At 41.3% G+C, this 23,228-nt stretch overlaps 1 protein-coding gene across 8 annotated transcripts in view; it reads left to right on the forward strand.

The window, feature by feature from the left end:
- BCAS3 (BCAS3, microtubule associated cell migration factor) overlaps positions 1-23,228 on the forward strand; it is a 371,871-nt gene that overhangs the window by 166,591 nt on the left and 182,052 nt on the right. For all 8 annotated transcript variants that reach the window (XR_003399716.1, XM_026861420.1, XM_026861421.1 and 5 more), the window contains 3 exons: positions 1,569-1,669; positions 5,558-5,754; positions 7,070-7,167. Coding sequence is in view for 7 of the 8 variants with exons in the window: in XM_026861420.1 (XP_026717221.1) it covers positions 1,569-1,669; positions 5,558-5,754; positions 7,070-7,167 (396 nt within the window). In the remaining variant the exon portion in view is untranslated. The remainder of the gene's footprint in view (positions 1-1,568; positions 1,670-5,557; positions 5,755-7,069; positions 7,168-23,228) is intronic.

Raw genomic sequence — 23,228 nt, forward strand, 5'->3', positions numbered from 1 at the left:
TCAAAGAGGTTTCTTGGTATTGAATCCAGGCCTCCAACAGGCCCTTGACAGTGAGCAGGTACAAGAAAATGAAAAATATCTCCTGTCTTATTGTCTGCAGTGCTTGCTTGCATTTTGCATTTTCTAAACTCTTTCAGCCCTCTCGTCTGAAGTTTTAATTAGAGCAACGCAATGCTACCGCCATAGAAAGTAAAGTAGGTAGACCATAAGCTTTGCTGACATATTCAAGTGACTTAGAGACCAGCCATCATGAAATACTTTTCTCTACAACAACGGGTCTACAATTCTCTCTCTTTTTTGTGGTAGAATTTGAACGCTAAATTACGATTTTCCCCAAAGTTGTATGTATGTATCGTAATTGTTTTGAAAGTGGTTTGGGATATGATGAAGTCCACAGAGCTGAAGAGCTAACATTTTTCTGTTGTATTGAGTCCCTGTGAAGACAGATGAGAGTAAATAGAGCAGTAAAATTAACTTAGTTTTGTTCTGTGAATTGAGGTTAAGTTTTTGTACCAGTCTTCTGAAAACAGTAGAGATTTAGGTATTTGAACAGTTACAGGAGCATTTTCATGGACTGTCAAGAAGAGATTTGCTGATGAGCACTGTGGACAGATCTGATGTTGAGTCAAACCAAAAATTTGCCTGTCCTCAGATCTCTGGTAGTGACTGGAAGCAGATGCTCCGACGTCCGGGAGATCAGAGCTTATGGGCTGCTTAGAGGTTGTGTCTTGGACTGTTGTGTTTAATATTTGCTGGTGAATTTGTCCCTCAGCTTGAACTAATATATCTAGTTATCAGTGTCACCTGCAGCTGGAAAAAGTGGTTTTCTTATCTGTCCAAAATTATTGTACAGTATTACTATAATGCAATGAAACACTTGAATACGGAATTTCTGGTGGTTTACAGTCCAGTGGAATAATCTCTGTATTTACTCTCTGTAGCAAATTAAATATCAAACTCTGCTTTGTTATGGATTCTTAATTAATGTATCGTCACCACTGTAATGAAAAGGTGACACTAAGATGATAATGAAGCACTTCAAATTAAATAGCAAAAAAGTCACATCCTAAAATCAAGTTGTTTGTGAAGCTAGCTTTAAATTAAATGTCAAAACGGAAGTGATAATTCAGTTCACGAAATCTTGGGAGTACTCTGTGTTCAAAGTCCGTACATGTACCCGTGGCTCAGGATAGCTTTTGCGAAAAGTTTGTAGAAAAGGCTTACATCACTGACAGTGGCATTTCTCAGTGTTAAATTCCTCAAGACAGCTGGTTGTTGTCTGTATTGGGCTGTTCTGTACGTTCTTTAAGCACTTAAGGTTAAAAGGAGAAGAGCCAGTTGGGTTATCATCGTGGCTGTATGTACACATTCAAGTCAAAGAACAGAAATGTTTTCATCACTTTTGATGTCAATATTTGAGCTCTTTCTGAGCTCCAACATATTGTCACAGATTTAGGAAAATATATACGTTGCTGTACCAATAACTTACTGAAAAAGCTTTTTTTTTTAAAGCATTTAACAGTAGGTCTGATTTTTCAGTTTTCTGTTTGGTTTTTTTTTTTTTTCAGTGGTTCCACCAGGGAGCCCTGGCCCGATCACTCGACACGAGTCGTACGACAGCCTAGCATCTGACCACAGCGGGCAGGAGGACGAAGAGTGGCTGTCCCAGGTACGCTGCTGCGGGCGGGCCAGGCCAGGGCAAAGCTGTGATAGTACCCCCTGGAAATAAAATTCATAACTTCCCTCAAAATGGAAAGTAGGCTTCCAGCAGCCCCTGGGTGTTGCTGTGTGTAAAAGTGACTTCACGCCTGACTTAACGGGGTATGAATCGGGCGGTCTGTACTTTTTATACAAGCTGTATTAAAAACCATATCAAGCCCCCATCATTATATAGGCACAAGTCACATCCTTGGGAAGTTCAGGACGATGTAGGAAGTTTAAGTTGGCAGCAGAAAGTTACCTCTCTACCTTTTTCTCCTGACACGGTCCTTTGCAGACACGGATACAGGAAGTTGGCTTGGCAAAATGACAATACCTTTCCAGTTGTGACCTGTGCTGTACTTACTGCATTTTAGCATAAAAATGGTAGATTAACTGGTTTACTTCCTTCTTTTTCTGGTTGTCAGCTCCTGCACTTCCTACTGATAATTCCTTTGAGTTACGGCTAGATACAAATACTATAGAGCTTTAAAATGATCCTGCTTGGTGGAATATTTTTTGTGAGGTTAAATCTTTGTAGTTTTATCCATTTTTGCTTTGTTTCAGTCAGTGAAGCTTCTCTTTAAGAACTCAGTACATACTTGACTATTTGGCTCAAAATATAACTTCAGTTTAAAATGTAGTTCATGAATAATGCACTGAGAATTAGTTCCTGTTAGAAATGTTAAATAAATAACAATTACAAATGCTCTGGATTTACCAAAGCAATAACAGTGTACCCGATACAGGGAATTCATCCTGACAAATTAGGTGGGTTTCCTTTGGTTTAAGAACCACGTTGTTACGACAGTGATGGATTAGACATGTTGCTGGGGTGGTATGGCATAAATATGAAATACTCATGGATGGGATTTGCTTCTTCCACTGGCGAATAAATACACAGCAGTTTCCTAAAATGAAAAGTTAGATTTCCACATGTACCAGTCTGGGAGTGGCATTCATTGGGGGAATCTCTTCACGGGAATCCACTTACCTGGCCCAAGTTTTGTGGCTGCACAATGATAGATCTTATTTGCTTATGCTCTCTCTAATTTGTCAGAGCATAAAGATGGTGACACTGCTCGATCAGTGTAGTCAACAGGAATTTGAACTCACTGGGGACAAGATTTCACCTGTAGTTTTCTACCTGTCTCTCCGGTGCTATTTGGCTAGTTTAGCTTGTTTTACTGTTCTGGTGACTTTCTGGTATAGTGGGCAACCTCAGGAAGAAAAGAGTTAAGGTAAACCTATGCTATAGGGGTTTGTTCAGTACTAATTATTGACATTCCAAGTAGTAAACAAATTAGTAATTTGTTTACTACTAATTCTTGACATTCTAAGATGTCAAAGGAGCATAGGACTGCTCGAACTTCATCACATCTATCCCTCTAAAAGAGTAAATATATTTATAAGAAGAAAAAAAAATAAACCTAAGTGATGTCACAGAAGAAAGATAATTCAGAAAATGCTTCCAAAACATTTAATTTTTACTAAGTGAAAAGAGGGCTGGTAGCACTTTTGAGCGTGAAGATGCTCGCATTCTCCAAGCAAGCCACTTTAGATTAAGCCTAAAGTGCAAGTATGTTTTTCAAAATTAAAGTGGTGTTATCAAGAGTAACAGCATGCAGTGAAAAAACACTGCCCTTCACTTCAACTTTTCAATTAGAACAGCGGGTAATGTGTGCTGTCAGTGTGAAGTAGATACAATATGTTTGTCCTGCACACAACAGGAGAGTGAATAGGAACATCTGGCCGTAGCCTCAGTAAAATTGCAAAGGCATCTGTTTACCTCTCGGCTCTGTGACACTGATGGTTTCAAGCTTAAAATATACAGATTACTTTATCTGTGGCCTAATTTACACTGCTGCGTGAAAGCTACTTGCCTCAGAAACGTCTACAGTCGATCTGAGTTGCGCTAAGATAAATGCAGAGATGGAACTAGTGCTAAATAGGCTGTGCATTTGTTGTCTTATGTTAGCAGACAAGTTAGAACAACATTATCCAGTGCTAAAAATTGCTTCTTAGAGTTAGGAATTGCTACTAGTATATATCTGTGTCATATATATATAGATATATTTTCATGAATTTCCTCACTAAATTGCGTTTTTGCTGTGAAGCTCATCATCATTACAGCAGAAAATGATAGAAATTTAATAGTCTTATTTTTGTCATCTTCAGAGAATGAGTTCACCAGAGCTTAATATTTTCATGTTTCCTTTTTCTGATCTTTAAAGGCTCTTTTTGATTTTTAAAATTATATTACAGAAGACTTATGCTTCTACTCTTTATTTACAAGGCCCAATTTTCTTGATCGTATACGTTTCCAGCAACGTTACCATCTTAAATATTCATGGTTGGTTGCATTCCTATAGTTGGCTCATTGAAGAGTTTGCCAGAATTGATACTCATCAGGTAGTTTTCAGTGTAAAAAGGCATTTTAAAAATATTTTGGGCGCTTCACTTAGTTATTTTTCAAAAGTTTATACCTAGACTCTCACTGGGAGCCAATACCGAGAGGAAAATCTGAATATTTGAAATTATTAGACACACCACCTGTATTCTCTGTGCCTTTTGGAAGTAGGCGTGGAAATAAGAAGCTTCTGCATCTATGTGTATACCTACACGTAAACATACATCTGAAATACACCTATTGTGTAAAATGTGTTGCACATACCTGTTTGTATTACATGTGCGTAGTAACGGGCGTGAGCTGGGCTGTTGAGTGTCTCCCCGTGCACTTCACGTTGCTCCCTCTTACAAATCTTGTTGCTTTCCAGCAAGATGGTCTCTGCCAGCTGTATCCTCAGAAATGCCAACAGTAATGATGAGCTTGGGTTTGAAATACGGTTCGCACTATGTACATGTGAAGCAGCGCTGTTTGATGTGTGAACTTTTGGAAAGCAGCTGTAACAAAGCTTTAACAGCTTGCTTGCTTTCAAAGTGCATCCCTTGACCTGGCCAGGGTTGAGGTTATCTGGGGGTGGTGGACTGCTGCAGTTCCTGTGTCTGCTCCATGCAGACATGGGCAGAAATGTGGTCCCTTGTCTGATGCCACAACAAAAGGAGCTTTTTAGCTTTCAAGTTACGGCGCGTATTTCGTGATGGTAAGGGAAGGAATAGAATCATAAAATGGTTTGGGTTGGAGGGGACCCTGACGATCATTTACTTTAAATCCTCTGCCCCGGGCAGGGCCACCTTCCACTAGCCCAAGTTGCCCAAAGCCCCGTCCAACCTGGCCTTGAGCCCTTCCAGGGAGGGGGCAGCCACAGCTTCTCTGGGCAGCCTGTGCCAGGGCCTCACCCCCCTCACAGGGAAGAATTTCTGCCTTAGATCTGATCTAAATCTGCCCTCTTTCAGCTTATAACCATCACCCCTCATCCTCTCCCTACACCCCTGATCCAGAGTCCCTCCCCCCTTTCCCGCAGCCCCTTTCAGCCCTGGGAGGCCGCTCTAAGGTCTCCCCGGAGCCTCCTCCTCTCCAGCTGAACCCCCCAAGTCTCTCAGCCTGTCCTCACAGGGGTGCTCCAGCTCCCCAGCATCGTCATGGCATGAATGACTGAACAGGGTCAGGTGAAGTGTCAGTCTTCAGAACACTTCAAGCACCAGGGCACCGTGTCCTCAGGCTGGTGGTCCACGGGCTTTCAGGGCTCTGCAAGAACCTCTTGGCTTTGGCTAGAGCATCCTTTCTCTAGCAAAAACATTCTGAATTTTCCCTCGTTCAGCATTCCTCTGATGGCACAAAGCACTCCCTTTGCTTGAGAGCAGCAAGGATTCTGGGGGTTCAGTGGATTGAAGGAACCATTCAGTATATTAAGTTGCAGTTTTGCGTTAAGCATTTCCCCATATTCCCTTCCCACAGGTCGAAATAGTGACTCACACTGGGCCTCATCGACGCCTCTGGATGGGCCCACAGTTCCAGTTCAAAACAATCCATCCTTCAGGGCAAACTACTGTCATTTCATCCAGTTCCTCCGTGCTGCAGTCGCATGGTCCGAGCGACACCCCACAGCCTCTTCTGGACTTCGATACAGATGATCTTGATCTCAACAGTCTCAGGTAAAAATAAAACCAATTTCCAAGCTGTTTCACATTTGTTGTGTGAAGAACTTGCCTCATGTTTAAATGAGGCCATCTGTGTAGAATGTGTAGTAGTTTTCATCAAGCTTGTCCAGATGAAAGTCTTAGGAGAGCGTGAGACTCGACAACAATAAAAATTCATCCAGGCCAAGCATTTTAGATTCCTTTCTGCTGCCCCTTCGTGGGTAAATGACAGTGAAAGACAGTACAAAGTCTGGTGGCCTTGCTCAGCATTGTCTTGGCTTTCACAGTTTCTGCATTGCTTAATAAATTCATTTTCTCAGACATGAGTGGGAGCTTTATGCCATAGACTTAGATTCTGACTGTGAAGCGGTCACTGTGTTGGAACAGTGAGTGAACTTCTGGAATGTTTTTCCCCTCCCTGTTTATTTTTTTTCCCTTCCTTTGCTTCCTTCCTTGTAATTCTTTTTCATGTATTTAATTCATCTGGTTTTGGACATTGGCTAATTTGGAATTGGGAGCATGGGGTGGGCCAAGGGGAGGAAGGAGAGTGAAGGTAAATGTGGGTTTATGTTTACTGATAACTGGTGATTATTCTAGAGTTGCTTTTATGCACCATGAGTTGCTGCCTCTTGTCTGGTAGCTCTCAGGATTTAACGAGTTTCCATGCTTCTGACTCTGCATGTGATTTGAAGTCCAAAGTTCTGTGGTATGGACTTGGATTGTTTGGGACTCTGTCTGAAACTCTTATGAGTAAAACAAGAGAGATGGATAATATGACTAATCCCATTAAAACTGGGCAGGTTGTCTTTGGCCTGAAAATACACGGGTTTGAAATCTGTGATTTCTCCCTCCATGTAATTACTCCCACAAGTAAGGATATAGCTGTCAAATAGATACCTATATTTTATTGTATACATATGCAGAAAGCAAGTAGAAATTAAAAAAAAAAAAAAAGTTACAAAAGGAATAGACAATTACAAACGTGTCTCTTCTAAACTTAAAAAAAAAAAAAAAGCTGATGTTCAGGAGGGCGATAGAGGCTTTTTAAGCAGTTTGGGCAGTGTGAGCTTCTTCCTTTGAGGCATTCTGAGAGCTCATGGCAGAGAGATAATTTGGGGATATTCACTTCGTGTGGAGCCTCACTTTGTCTCTGGATGAATTATCCAGACCTTGGCTCCAGAAAGCAAAGGAAAACAAAAGTTTTCAACAGTTGACTGATTTAAAAATAAATAGTTGCTTAATTGTTTCAGCTGATTCAGGTTTGCAATTTAATTACAGCCCTCCTGAGCACTGATTTTGGCACAGGTGGTAACTATAACTTCTTCTTCAGGATTCAGCCTGTTCGCTCAGAACCCGTCAGCATGCCGGGGTCATCGCGTCCCGTTTCTGATCGCAGAGGAGTTTCAACAGTGATTGATGCGACCTCAGGTAGAAACACAATGATTTCAATGATTTTTCTTTGATACTCATGGCATTCATCAATCTTGTCTTTCTTTTTTTGTCTGATAACATGTTTACTAACCATTGCCATACACTTAAAAGGGTATCATGATTTTCAGCTGCACAACAGGGTAAGTGCTGTCTTATACAAATACTTCCTGAAAGCTACCATGATGGTGACTTTTTTTTTTTTTTCCCTCAAATCTGAAGTCACAGCGTTGTGATAAGATACGAACACAATATTTACAGTAAGCTTAGTGTGAGCTATAGAATGCTAAAAACTGCCTAAACTAAAAAGCAGAACATATACATGTACTAACACTGAAGTACTTTTCTTAATGAATGCCTAAAGCATAGAATATTACAATTCCATCTCATTTATAAAATAGCTTTCACTGAAATGTAATCATAAATGTAATTGATTTCTGTGAACAGTCAAGACAACAGGAGAGTTTATCTAATGTTTGTGTAATAGGCACATTTTCACCACTCGGCTCTAAAAGAGTGTGTAAATTTAATACTACAGTGGTTTTGTTAATATCAACGTAGTAATATATGTGCTATAAAGTTTTCTTCTTTTTTTCTCAGTTGTGGGATACAGTCTGTATAAGGAAACAAGGACAGCAGAGCTTTATGTTCTAGTACAGCTGTGTAGCGTCTGAAGGGTCCACACAGCAGGATTTTGTCAAATAAAATCTCTCACAAGTAGAATTATTAAACACACAGCATTAGTCAAACAGTCAAGTCAGAGAGGATTTTAATCTTTAGCGATTTGAAAATCCCTGGAGACTGCTGATTGGATTGAGGTTAAACTGTAAAAAGAGACTGTAACACATACAGAAACCGGTTCCTGAAGGTTGTTTTAAAGAGAGTTAAAATAAAAGCTCCTGTTCCAGACTGTTTGCTGTTGATATAAATTCTGAGTCCAGGATACTGCGTTGTTTGCCAAATTAATTTATTTGGGGATTATAGGGTATTTCTTAGATGTGTTTATAACTGAGTTCGATAATAACTACATTTACTTTGGATGTTGAGGATTGTCATTATAAATTCCATTTTCAAATGTTTAAAACTTGTTAAATTAATTCACGTTGAGCTTAGACAAACATCTGATGCTGGTTATTTAAAGGGAATTTTATTTGTTTTACTACATGACAAAATAACTTTCAAAATTATTGTTCGATACAGAAGAAAATCTAAATGGATCAGTTGTGATGATTTTTTTTTTTGACTAGTTCATCTATGCCTATTACCCCTAAAAGGTTACAAGCTTGAATCAGAGGAGTGCTTCTGTGTGTGTATCTGACACTTTGGATTCAGAGTGATTAATGGCATCACTGTTCTTCACTATCAGCGTGCCTATGCCAGCTGATACGGAGAGAGATATCTGGGTTGTCAGGGTGGGGTTTTTTTCCCCTCTTGTGTATGAACGGAGCAGTGCTATTACTGATAGCAGGGCTGTGTAATAATTCTGAACCAGAACCATTCCGTAATCATAACGCGCTCTAAAACTCTGTTATTCCATCCACAATAGAAACCACGAGCCACATAGAACTGTACCTCTTCTCTGCTAAACAACCTTTCCTGAAGTGTGGATGGGGCCTTAATATGAAATGGCTCATGTGAATGTGATGAAGCGCTATTGGTAATGCCTTTAACATGTGTGTCCATATTAAAATTGCCAAAGTCAATTGTATACATTGTCATGACACTGAAAATATATTTACTGTACAGCAGTGACTCAGTTTTGTTATAACACCTCATATGTTTCTTATAAACAATACATGGATTTTGTTAGGGACATGCTGATAGCAGTATTTTATTTAATTTCACTGCCAGACAGTTCGGATTTGAATGGAGTTTTGATTCAGGGACTTTACCATCTCCTTGCAGTTTTCGTATTGCCTGATCCCCCTCCTTCCCCATGCAGAAACTATTGCTCCAGGTTTAGAGTAGATATGCCAGATTATGTGTGATGGCACAGGGGCGCGAATTCTGCTGCAGAGGCAAGGAGACACAAGTTAAAAACATACACTGTCTTTTGAAATCTTGTGCTATTCTTGTAACAGAGCCCAGCAAAGGCAAGAAGAGTATTTTATGCGTATTTCTCTTCCCACCTTGGAGATGTGCAGAAAAGTACATTAAGTTCAGGTCTGCATCTGAAGGTTTTTATTTTAAATCCTGTTCATGTACAACGCTGCTTTTTTTTTGTGTGTGTTTTAGTCCACTACTGTAAGTATTCTCATTTCCTGCTATTACCAAGGCATGCCCTAAATGGCTTACATTCTTTATGGAAAACAAATTTATTGGAAAATACGGTTTTAGGTTTGAAGGATTTTTAAGTAGGTCATAAATTTTTACTGCCTAAACTGAACCAGGAAGTGATTCTTCAGTTATGACCCGTGCGTTTGAGTCTGTTGCACTTTATGAAGATGCTTATCTGGCTGTTTGATTGCCTGTTGCTTAGAGATACAACCGGCGTGGCGCCTCTTCTTATCTAACTCCATCACTTGTTCTTCCTATCAAAAGATTTCGAGTACATGTTTATCATCTTCCATTATTCTTCTGCCATTCCTGATAGCTTCCTTCCTTCTCCCCCATTGGTGACAACTCTGTTGTTGCATTTATTAAGAAATTGGTGTCATTTTTTTTGATTTTCACATGTCTATATAAGTATGTTAATGACAATATACTCTGACAAGATACATGCAAAAATCTTCACTTAAAAAGTAAAAAACCTAATACTTTTATCCATAATTAAAATGCTCAGTGGCATTTTTAAGGTGGGTAGCTGTATCTAAAGATTACTCAGATAAATTTTTAAAAACACATTTCGGTATGGTTGTCTCTAAAATATTCTTCGCTGTTGTGTGGGGGTTTCCTGGTTTGTTTTGTGGGGTTTGTTTTTGGTTTTTTGTGTTGGGGTTGTTTGGTTTTGGTTTTTTTTTTAATCAGCCCTTTACGAAAAGTTAGCAAAAATGTAGCTAAAGCTACTGGACATTCGTCCCTTGATGCACACGTTTTAGTCATATGCATCCTGGAGAGGATATACCCTCAAGGATTAAATGCACAGTAATTCCAGATGCTAGTCCAGATTGGCAGTTAGAGATGTTAAAGGGACAACACTGAGTTTAAATCTTTATAAAGCAGGAAGCCTTTGATAATCAGCAGAAGAACCGCTCCTGTACCCAGAGTAAACGCACACCGTGTGTAGCGAGCAGGCGTGTGCGCTCCTGTGTCTGTGTCCTTCCTTCTCAAAGAAGTGCTGAGGCTGTTGGCTGGGTTTAACAAAGGTGGGCTAAGGTTTAGTAAGTCAGGTTACATTTAAGACTTTATTAGACATCAGAGATGGAAGAGAAGCCTTACAAGTGCCCTGTCTGCAGGAGATACTGCAGCTGAAGGTCACACTCTTTACACATCCAAACCAGCCAACCCTGAGACAGAAATCTATACTGTGACCAAAACAACTTCAAAAAAAAAAATTGTTGCTGAATGACCCGGCTCTATTTCAAAAGGCTGCTCTATAGGCATGACTTGAAACTTTACAAACTTTACATTACCTGTGTGCACTGAATGCTGCTCCTTTCTTTGATGTGATGAGCATTAGATACAATTTTTGGCTAGCTGAAGATATCTACAGAATGATGGAGACTGATCTAGAAAATCTAAGCATAGGCTGGATGTGCAACTGCATATTTCAAGGCACCTTTCTGAATTTTTCTACTGTGACCTGTAGATCAGTGATGCGTGTCATACATGTTACATACAATCTAACCTGATAGAACTCTACAATGCAGAAATTAAAGGGTGTAGGAAGGTTAGAATATTTGTACAGAACCACAAATCCAAACTTTCAGAAACAGAAAGGCTCTGGAGAAAGGATTTTGCAGCAGTTCCTGAATCTGATCGCACAGCTGCGTGGTATCTGGAAGGACAAATGTTTCCCTTAAACTGTAACAAATGTGTTGAAGGGCTCAGGTACTCAGGTATGCTCTGTCATAGCTGTTAATTCAATCCTGCTCGGTTTAAAAAAAAAAAGTGTGTGCATCTGTGTGTTAATGAAAAGCCTTGTTTATTCCCTCATACAAAGAGGTTTTTGACGCTTATCTGTCAGTCAAGTAAAGATTTTGTTGCATTGTCAGCAGAGTAGGAAAGTGTTGACAAAGTTGTCTGATCTCTGTTTTGCATCAGCCGTTTCCTTTCTTACTTGCTAAGGACAAATACAGAAGTTAGTGTGGGAAGGATTTTAATGAATAAAATTAAACTGTAGAAGAAAGATGCAGAGCACTTCTTTTTTTTCTTTGTGTGTGGGGTGGGGGGAACCTTTATGCTCTTTTCTAGAACCCGGCATGTGCGGGGCTGCTTAGGGTTGCACGCATCATTTTTTAATGAAGATTGTTTATTACTGTTGTACGCAAACTCTTGACAATGCTAAGCTCTCTTCTGGTTACTTCAATCAATGCCCACTTAAAATTGGCTTGTAATTTAGTACTTCCCTTTCTTTTGTGTGCGACTGGCTGGTCACGGACAGATAGCTTGTTGCCTGCGGAGGGTTTAATGAACAGAAGAATTGGCTTGGGTTTTGTGGGGGAGGGAGTGTGCCTCCCTCCCTCCCCTCTGCCTGTGAAGGAGCTTTTATTGTTCATCACCACACCTGTGAGATAGGGACCGTGGGACAAATCTTTACTGTCCAGCAATGCTCTCACTTGGAATTTAATAAACACTTCTGCTGTCACACCTTAAACCATCTGAGCTCTTTTCTGTTGTATGCGTGATCAAATATTTATTCCCGAATGCTGTACAGCAGAAAGCGCTGCCTCGGAGTAGCGGAGATCAGTTATTCAGGTAGTAAAGATGTGTGAATGCAGCTGGCAGATGAAGTCACCGACGTTACGAATTCCCAGGCTGTCCTTACTGCCACGGGCAATAACCGCCAGGCCCGAGCGGGTGCTGGTTTCCCCTTACGGGTGCTGGTAGGGCCCGGGGAGTCCTGGCGTCACGGATACTTGAGCTGCCCCGCTTGAGCGGAGCCGGCCGGCGCTGGAGGGTCCTTGTTGCACAGAGATGTAATCAATATGGTCTGGAGTCCTTGACCTGAACCTGTAATTACCTGGATGATAGAAAGGTAGCTTGTTGTTGCAGATAGAGATTGCGCTCAGATCCTCCGAGTATAATGCTGAGCTTTGAAGCCAAAGAAGAGATTTGGCCCTTGGTCTATTCTTCCCGGCAATTGAGAGGTTTTAATAACGGTCATATAACAAGCTGCTCTTAGAGAGCATCACCTGTTTAGTAACAGCAAAACCACGTACCCAGCACTGCTCGTTTTGTACTTCTGCACTCTGTCAGCTTAAATGTAAATGATTTTTAGGATATGCTTATTTCCTGGAATAATTTATAAGCAAATTCTGTTAATATGGTATCTATTTAAAACGCTGTGTTCCTTATTTGAAAAGCATTTTATGCATTATTCCTAGAATAGTGATAGTGTGGGATACACTCACGTTGTTTTTATTTTCTCACTGCAATAGCACACGCCTGCACGTGTTTACACTCTCTCCATCCTCTTCATCTGTGTTGCTAAATGTGTGTGTGCACGTGAGCTGCGGAATACAGAATTCTCATGCTTAGAATTTGTTCGACCTGGTTTATTTCATCTAATTTGAGAAAACGTTATCTGACGATTTTTTAAAGAGAGCTTTAAGACAAGAACTGACTTCAACAGGCTCCAAGATGCCCATGCAGTATACATGATTACATCTAGAAACAGCTATGCCCTGTAGACTGTGGAGATGTGAAGAGAAATTAAAATGACCTGACACTTCTTACTGGGCACTTGCTGCTGGATCACTGCCTGGCTTGGGAAAAGACTCGGCTGCAGGGATACATGGAGTAGCATTAATGTCTTAAAACACTTGTGGGTGTTTTCTGTAGGCAGAAGTATCCTAGAGAGGAAGGGCATGGGAACAGTGACTGAAAGGCAGCAGAATTGGTATATATTGATTTATTTTTGCTTCCCCATGATGGTTGGGGGGTGGGGGTGGCGTCAGGCTGTCAGTTCTGGAGACGGGAACTCACTCCGCGCAGCGTGATGCGATGATGTGGGGTAGCTGCTACCCTGCTACTGGCAGTTTTTCCCTCATCCCAGTTTGCCTTTGGTTTAGCTGAGGAGGCTCGTGGTAATTAAAGCTATTCATCTCTTCTAAGGTGGTTGTGATTTGACCCATAAGTGTCCATCGGCTGAAAAAAAAAATGGTGCTACATGCAAGTTAGTTTCAAGATGGAAGTGAAAATCAGAAATCCACAGTTTCTAGACACTGCTGTGTTAAGTTGAATTTCGAGTTAAGTTATTCAAAGTGCTTAATCCCCCAAAGGCTGATCACCTTGTTCATCTTGCCAACGTGATTTTTCAGAGTTCACAGGGAACTTTGACAAACAAGAAACCCAGGAATTTCCATGTCGATGTCACGGCTAGATAAAAGTGTAACTGTGACCCAACCAACATAATAACCAAATACAAGGGGATGGGATTTTTCTTTATCTCTGAAGGTAAGTTGCAGCGAGGCCTTCGGGGGCCACGTTAATGGTCACTGTGCAGCCCTCTGTTGCTCACAGACAGTTGTTCACATGTCACACAACCCGCCTGACGCGTGTACCAGTGGTCCATTAATGCAGACAGTGGAGTATCTTATTGCTTAAGTGTTACATACTGGCTTCCAGTTGGGAAAGCCACCTTCAGTTCGTATAATGGTTTGTCAGCTGAAAAATAGCAGTGTGCTAGAGCGTGGTCTGGTCCAAGCACGTAAAGAAACACAAGGCATTTATGGGGAAAATAAAATCTAAAATACGCAATAGGTGTTTTGCACATCAGTAGTTAACACAAACTCATTCTGAATATAAGATTGTTCTATGTACCCCTTAACTGTCCTTCATTAACAGTTGTTCGTGTCCTGCGTAGGTAGCTTTAAAGCTCTGAATAAGTGGAAAGTGTTGATTCTAATCATATCTGACACCACAATCTTCTGTGGAGCAACACATGAGCTGAGATTCCCGATGGGCTCCTGTAGGATACAATATTTATTATAGCTCGAGATCTGAGAGCTCCCAGCTACTGTTAAACTTACAAGAGATCCAGAAACCTCAGTGTCTGTACTTGTGTTTTTATAGATTGCACAGAAATAACACACCGTGCGGTATTTGAAAAGAAGCGTGGTCATTGACGTTTCTGCTCTTTTTACACAGTGCTTAAAGGAATTGTTGTACAGATCTTGATGTTTTTATCAGTTTGTAATAGATTCTCACCTCATCTATGAATCTAGACTGTTTGAAATGGTTTTTTTTAAATGGTATTAGATGTGCAAGTTAAGAGTATGTGAACATCCTTCTGCACGTGAATTTTCGAGTCAGTATTGTTTCAGGGAAAACTTTTATTTAGAAACAGTTGTCCAGTTTATAATAGAGACATTTTTATTTAATGGTTCCACTAAATTAGGCCATCCTTCAAAGTTTTTATTCATCACTTTCCCTATCTTCTTTGAAAAATCTCTAAATAGGCTTCATTATTTCTTGTTTCAAGTTTATCTTCTCTTTGGCCTATAATCTCTGCCAGATGCTTGGTTTTTAACCATCGGGATTGCTTGCTGGTTCTGGTGCTTTGAGATCCTCTGACTTGGTCTCCCCTGCTTTCGGGGACAGTTCCAGACCATCAGCCCTTGTCCTCAGGGCTCTGCAGGCTCTTCCTTTTGTCTTTCAGCTTCCTCCTGCCTGTACAATACCCCTAGAGGCTTGACGTCTGTGTCCCTAGCAACTACCTGAATACTACAGGTTGTGATGGTCTCCAGAGCAATTAAATCTGTAGGTGTAAAACTGGGTGTGAAACAGCCTCCAGTAATGATTTTTAGGTTTGGTTTTCCAAGGACAGTTGGAAGTGGTGAAGCAGCTGCGAACCAATGACTCTTAGTTTCATAGTGATTCCTAATTTTTTTTTTTTTAATTCCCCTCTTTGTTAGATGGTAAAAATAGCTTTTAAAAATAAGTATGGTGGTTTGTTTGTAATTTTTTTGCATTTTTCCCCGAGTAGTGAGGTAATCGTGCTGTGTTTTAAATCAAAACGCTCTGCACGAGAAGGAAGGAGAAGCTGAGAAAGGAGTTGAGAAGCTGCCGGGCTCTCGACCGCGCAGGGCGTGAGTTGGCCACCAGTGGCATACCGGGAATGACTTTCAACACAAATCACTAATTTTCTTCTCATTTGTATTTCCTCATACTGCAGAGAATATATTATATCATGGATAATATTTTCCTATGGAATAATGAAGTGTTTGACACTTCTTAATATTTCCAGAGCCACAAAAACTTGTTCTTTCATAAGTCACCACAGCTTTAACGTCTGATTTTTGGAGTTCATGTGGTCCATCCCACTCTGCACAGACTGTATCTGGATCTTCGGTGAAATAGCTTTAAACAATAGCATCAGTCCTGGTGTGCAGGGTTGTTTTTAATGTAATGACAGTATATTGCACCTATTTTCACCGTTGTTAATCCAAAATCAGCAGGTTTTAGCTGTTGTGTACCAGGGTGTAATACAGCTGAGTGAGCAGAAGTGTGGCTTTAGGTATATACCATATGAACCGGAGCTATTTGGCATGAGAAATCAGCCAGACATTTGATGTGTTTTTAAAGGTGGTGTTTAATACTTTGAGGGTGTTCTAGTCAGAGCCTCTTCACCCTGTCTTCTCCTTGCTGAAGTAAGGATGTTCTCTGCTGGAAATGAATACTTAAGATATAAGTTGAAATACAGTCTTTTGGTACTTATATATATTTTATTGCCTCAGATGACGTAAGGGGGGGGGGAAAAAACAGATGGAAAATATTTTGTTTTTCTTAATTATCCGATACTGTGAAATAACCATTGCCTTGCAGTTGTCTTGGCTCCTCCCCCTGCCTTGGACTCCATCCCTGGCACGATCCCAGCCAGTTTTTAATAGTGCTTTATCTGCTGCTTGCATCGCTTTTAACTTTCACTTTTTATTAGAACCAACGCGGAATTGGGTGCTATTTAGTACTCTGGCTATGGGTGGAGTGCTACAAAAAGCCAAAGCTGGTGCCAGCAAGCTGTTGCTGAGGAGGGCAGCCGGGAAGCGGAGCGCGGGGTGAAAGGAGCCCCTGTTTGTCATCCTCCTCCTCCTCCTCGGCCAGTTCTCCTGTGCGTGTATGGAGTCACTGGTGATGCCTCCAGCTACAGGGACTCTACAAATTGGGGATTTCTTAGTCTTGACCGCTGCCGGGGACGGCCTGCCCGGGGCTCACCTCCTTCCAAAACCAGCGCGGAGTCTTGCAGGGAGCACGTAAAGCCAAGTGCTTCGTGTACGTAAACCTGGTGCTATTCCCTTGTAAAGGTGAAAACAAGCAGGTCACAGTCAGTAAATGACAGAAAGCAGATTTGGGATTATTCACATCATTAGCACAGGATTTCTCCAGATAAGAGAAGTGGTATATGAGCCTCTCTTGCCCTGAGGCTGTCTTTGGTTTACTGCGCAGGGCGTGGTCCTTTAAAACGGAGCAAGAACAGGGAAAAGCAAAAGGTGGTAATATGACTAACATATGGTTTTTGCTGGAGTTTGGCCACAGATTTAAGGCCTCGGAGTGGATTCCTGGGGCCTTCGTATGCTATCCCAAAACCAACACGAAAGCCTTTCCAAATATCTTTTATAAGCTCTGCGATTGTAATAGTCCTATCAAAAATCCCATGTCCCCAGGTCAAGTGGGGTGCAGGCCCTCCTCTTCTGAAATGCCTGGCTTGCCAAGTCTCTCTTGCCTGATATTTCCCTCCAGCAAGAGCGGGCAACCCTTTGTGCCTGTGTAGGATACCTAGAGGGGCGTCCAGCACAGCTGCTTTCCCTTGAGCTCACATCTGCTCCCGAGCCGGACCTACACGCGCTCGCCTGCCTGGGCTTTTGTCCCAGATGCAGCTGGCCCCTGCTCTCTACAGCCCACCTGTATATATAGAATTTGCTAAGCTTTCGCACGCAGGCCAGATGCTTGCTCCCTAGTATCTGGTTGGGTTTGAGCACTGGTTTTGGTAGCTGGCTCTGTCGTCTCGTGCATTATTTTTTCCTTTGCTCCAAGTTATGGTGCCGTTGATGTGAGAAATGCAGTGCAGGAACTGGGAGCTCTGTCATTCACAGCCTTTTTAACGTTAGGACCCTACAAAAAGTCCTGCCTATACCACTCCAGGAAAGGAAGCTTCTAGAAAAATAAAAAAAAAAAAAAAAAAAAAAGCAGTAGAAGGCATTGTTGCAGTAAGGATCTTGCTTGCTCTTTGCTACCAGGACAATTTCCATTAACTGAATTTTGTATTAATTGAAAAAGTACTTTGTCAGACTTTCACCTGTATTGTTTACAGCATGAATGCTGGGCAAATCACTGTGCTTTACTGTTTGACCATCACTTAAAATCTATTTTAAAAGTAAGCCTAACATTCTCTAAACTTTAGTGATTGACTGTCAAGTTTAGTAACTGACCATAGATCATCTACAAAGTTGTTTGTGTTGCTAGCGGATTATTTTTTTTAACAAAGTCACCATGAAAGAATTTGAAGAGAAATATCAGTCTCTTGATTTTGGTGTTCTATTTAAGCTGTAAATAAAACCGAAACAACAGCAACAAAGAGTATGCAGTGAAACACTTACATGGAAGCACTTTTTACCACTGAAACTAGATAAAAAATTCTCTGTATCATAAGCGAACCATTTCCCCCTTGATTTGTGTCCAAAATATGAGGAAAAACCTTGCAGATGCATTATACATTTTGCAAAAGAACATATGCATGCATTTAAATCATTTACGTTTCATCTTTGCTTTCTCTTATTTTTAACCCGTATTATAGTGAATGACAGAATGTTTGGAAAACCGAGGTTGAAAGCAAAGCTTAAACTTTCATCCACAATAAACTCAACTGCATAGCAGTACTTCACTTTTTCATGATTTTATTTCAAAGTTTTGCTGATGCCTTTTCCTTTCTCGCCAATGAAACATGCAACTGAAACTTTGGATATCTGGCTTGCAAAAAAAAAAAAAAAAAAAAATTATGCTGTGGTTGGTTTTTGCCTGTCCTACAGTGCCTGTAAAGAAAGTGAATCCATCCTTATTGAAATGGGTCCTCAGGAGACTTGTGCAACCAGGTGATTAAAGATGTTCTGGATCAGGGCTCAGTGAGACTGTTAATTGTTGATTGATTGTTGGGCAGTGTCAAGTATTCCTCGTGCTATAAAATCCTTTTTGGTGAGGGGAGGATAGAGGGCACTAGCCCTACCTGATGCAGTCCCCTGACATGACTATTTTTTAGCACTACCCTGCTGTGTGTTAAATTGGCAGCTTTTAATTGATCTGCTTATATAGTGGGGAGCCGCAAAAGAATTCGAATTGCGGGTGTGATGTTTTGTTTAATGTCATGAGCAGGCACCACTTCGCTATTGCTGTGAGCGGACGAATAAAATTCAGCTTTATTTGGCCTAGTTATAGCCTTTTAATAATACTTCAGTGAAAGATTGTGCATGCCATGAAGTGCTGAGTGCCTGCTCTGAAGTGATGTAATGTGACTGAAGTACAGGGAGGTGTTGAATGGGCAGCAGCCTCCAACACAGGTGAGGGTGTAGGCACAGCCTGCTCTGCCCTGACGAGGGAGAAGGGATGATGCAGACGTACCTGAGTGATGCTCGGGAGTGGGGTTTGTCACCTTGTCCTGTCCCCGCTGGGGCTGGCTCCCCTCAGAGCTGCTCGGCGTCTCGACGCGGCGCTCTCCTGCCGTAGCGGTGACGAGACCCCGGGGAGCTCTGCACGGAGCCGGCTACGGGTTGTTAGCTTAGGCTCCATGCCACGCGGAGACAGGTGAAGTGCTTGCAGACATCGGCTGGCCCTGGTCAGGGCAGCTGAGCCCGGGCCCGTTTCTGTGCGCTGGTAACTGCGTGGGACTCCTGGGCTTGTCAGTGAGAGTTGGGCACACGGATTTGTTTGTAAGTGTAGATTTGAAAGGTAGATGTTCACACGTGCCTTTTGGATTCAGAGCTCCAAATACCGAGTAACTTTCACCCCTAACAGCTTGCAGAAATTCTTCCTCATTCTCTTCACCTTCCAGACTCTTTGTAAGAGGTTTTTCATCTATTTTGCTAGTAAAGATTGACTTATAATTGAGGCTATCTTGTGGAGGACCTGTAACTTATTTGTATATCCATGTTTAAAACCAAGTCAAGAAACTAATGAGGTTACAAAAATATTGCTGATCCTGAAGCAAATACAGTTGGAGAACATATGCTTTGGTTTTACATTTCTGCCTCTAAAAGGTGACATGTCCCGTGTTTGTCATTTAATTTAACATTCTATATATTTTTAAACGGCTGTATGATTTGAAATCTCCAGATGCTGTGCTTTGTGCTAAATGAGGTTGACAGTTCAGTGATGTGGAAGGCCATTATCTCACCTTTGTGCTTCTAAACTATAGCCACTTGCCTTTGCCTGTTCATAATGCATTTACTGCATTACAACGTAGGAATTTTTAACACCTATTGAAAGCATTAATTAGGGATGCCATATTAATGAGCACCTGAAGATAAGTGAAAAGCAGGAACTGATGCTGTTCAAGTTTGTATTTCTCCCATTGCTTGTACTGGGGATTCAGTAAAGGGCTGATGAACTCCAGTAATAAATGCTGATTGTCTTAGATCATTGCCTTACTCTCAAACTTCACCATGAACAACAATGATCTGTAGTAGTTACCTGGTACTTAGGTGACGTCTTTCATGTGCCACTGGAAAGCCGGAGTGAGGTGGTCACATGCCAACAGTAGCTTGGTGAGCTGTTCCGCAGGTGATGGGTGTAACCAAGATAACGCGGGCTTCCAAACCAGGCTGTGGGAACACCACTGGATTTTCACACGGGCTGTGGAGTCGTTTCCCTAAACGCTCTGGTCGCTCACGTTGACTAATGTATCCTAAAGGAATACGATTTGGTCAACAAAAGTTATTTAGAGATAAAATAGTAGCGCTGTAGTGGTTTATCTTGAGGTTGATGATATTCCCGGGTGTTTAGTCATTAGCGAAAGGGATTTGTGCATTTCCCCAATCTTCGGTTAACATAAAAGCACCACCACAAAGTCTTAGCAGCCAAGAATGCAGGTTTAAAAAAAGAGTTCCAGGAGGTTCCATCTTGATGTTCAGGGATCAATACAATCCCGTCCCCATAAATTGAAATCCCTTTGCAAATGTACAAATTCCATATGTTTTGTTATTCTGAAGGGAAATTGGTTCCATTTCTTCAGATTATCGTGGTGTAATTTCAGAGGATGAGGAGTACCCATAGAAATAAAAGTCCCCATTTTCCCCGTGTGCGCTCGAGCAGTGAAGCCCCGAGTGCTACCGAGCTGTGCTGTCCCCTGGCAGTCACGGCGTGTGCCAACGCCACGTACGTGCTGTCCTCTGTGCCCCGTGCCTGAAACAGGAGGCCAAGCAGGCAGGTTACAGCTCTCGCCTCCCCTGCTTCAGCTGGTGGCTCTGTTCCCAACCAAGACACGTGGCATGTCTCGATCAACAGCTCTAAATGGTTCTATCCCAACTGGTGCAATCTATAAACCAAAATTCAGACTATTGTATCCTGTTACCATTGCCTTGTGTCAGCAGGTCTCGTATAGGATCGTTTTCTATAAACTTGGAAAATGGATAATCATTACTTGGACTGTTAAAGTTCAGTAATACAAGAATAAGTCATAAATATGTCACTTGTATCTTAAAAGCTAACCAGCTAGGAACTCTCCCTCTTGTCTAATCTGGCCTCCAGTGTCTTTGATCACCATTTTCTCCTCTTTCTCGGCACCACAGCTAACTTCTTAGTTTTCCACATTTTCCTTTGCCGTTGTGACAGTGTTCTGCTGCAGATTACAGCTGTGCTTAGGCACCATAAGGTTTATATGATTAGTCAGCATTTGGTTTCCATATATAGCAAAAGTACGTCTGGAGAAAATATTCTTATACATATTTCCAGGCAATAGGATCAAAGACCTCTCTAGGTTCTCAATTTTAATTTATCTCCTCTTGCTCGCTGTATAAGGAACATCAAAAAGAATCCGTGTTTGCGGGAGGGAAGGGAGCCTTTTGCTGTGTAGCTTTGGGAGCACCATTCATCCAGGCCAGCTTCAAGTCCTGGCCTTTCTTCCTCTGTAGCACTGCTGAGCTGTGAACTTGGGGTTTTGCGCTTATGTTCTTCTGTCCAGGTGCGACTCCTTTCTTGTCTTGAATCCGGTGACCTCTCCCGTTCTTGTTTCCTTAGTTCTCAGAATTACCCCTCGTGTCCGTCAGTCCCAACGGCAGCTGCTGAGCACATCTTCCTCCCTCACTACGGCGTTTTCTGTAGCTCTCGATCCCCGTGTTGGCCATAACACATGCAAGGTTTGTACGCTCACATCTAAGCATTTGAATGCTTGTTCCCATCTCATCTTTGGGGGTTTTTTTGGTAATTTTGGTAATTAGCCCAACTTCTCTTTATAATACCTCTCAGTGTTCTACACAAGAAGCTCATCCTTCAAGTATCAACTCTCAAAACACGCAGCACATTTCTGAATCTGCCATGATGTCTTACCAGAAACACGATAACCAGCAGCTCTTCGAGTTAACTCTGTGCCAGGAATTATATGCATAGCTTTATATTATCATATTAGGTGCTGGATTTATGTCGGTGTTTCTTGCAGCTCCATTAGATCCTTTTTTCTGTGTCTTTCATTAGATTCTTACAACAACAATTTGTAAACTTTTATGCTCTTGCAGCACGCAGCAGCACGGGCACCGCTGGAGACAGCCCTAATTGTCATTAGTAAGTAAGCACTATACTTTAATTATACAATTTCATTTTCATATGAGGAAATTTTTTGAAATATTAAGTGTAGTAAGCCAAGACATTTGAGATCTTTCCACATCACATTTTTAGAAAGGCTTGCTTTCTTTTTTTTCCCTGCTGATAGAAGATCTGCATTAAAAAAATAAAAAAAAATTAGTTTGATTTCACTCATCTACTCAACATTTTTAAGCTACTTGCCAAATGATCCCAGGTGTGGGATTGCAGCAGGTAATTTCCTGCGCTGTATTTGTACGGATGATTTTCTGTGTTAGAAGATGATATCAGCTCACCTGGCCTCTCGGTGACAGAGAAGTCCTTTGTTTATTCATTTAGTAGGCAGATTAACCCTAATGAATATGGCTTCCTGGAAATAGATACAGGGGACAATAGCAGAGTGAGGAGTGGGGAGAAATGGGGCAAATTCCTTTTTCTTTCTTCACTTTTAAATAATGGCAGCTTTCATAGCAGGGTGTTTTAAATCAGAAAGGAACGCAAAATATGTCAACCAGAAATTCTTGATTTTTAAACAAAATCTTGTCTCTTACGGTTCATAGAGGAACTGGGGGGCTTTCCTAGTAAGTCTGGTACAATTCTGCCCTATTGAATCTGTTTGAATGCTTTGTCCTGTCACAAAGTCAGGTAAAGTGGGCATCTGAGATACTTGCACTGAATAGCACTTAAACTCCTCGGAGTTGGAGTACCTCGGGGTGTGTTTTATGGGGTTACTTTTCACTATTTCATAGAATACGGGGTTTTTTTAAATTATTATTTTTGTGAATTAGAGGCTCGTAATGTAATCTTTGAAATAGATCATAAATTGTACTAGGCAGCCAGAGAAAAGTGTTAGAGTCTTAATGGCTTAAATTATTTCATGGGAGTAAAACTGTGGAACGATGTGTTTAAGGTGGACGTTGTGTTTCTGTTCTCTGAGTAGCTGTATTATAAAAGAAGACGATGTTCATACAAGGGTTCGGCTGCACGTGTTAATTTTTTCCAGTCATTCTCTTGAGCTGACACAGCTTCAAGAAAGCATTGCGAACAGTACAGTTTCTTGTATTCCTGATGTATGATGTCTGCAAGCATTCTGCACGAGGTCTGTGTGAGGGTTACGAAAGGCTGTACCGTTGTCACATTTATTTAAATAAACGAGGAGTAATTTCTCAGGTGTTGTT

This window comes from Athene cunicularia, assembly GCF_003259725.1.
Source record: "Athene cunicularia isolate RWA chromosome 19 unlocalized genomic scaffold, athCun1 chr19_part1, whole genome shotgun sequence".
In the NCBI taxonomy this organism is placed as follows: domain Eukaryota; kingdom Metazoa; phylum Chordata; class Aves; order Strigiformes; family Strigidae; genus Athene; species Athene cunicularia.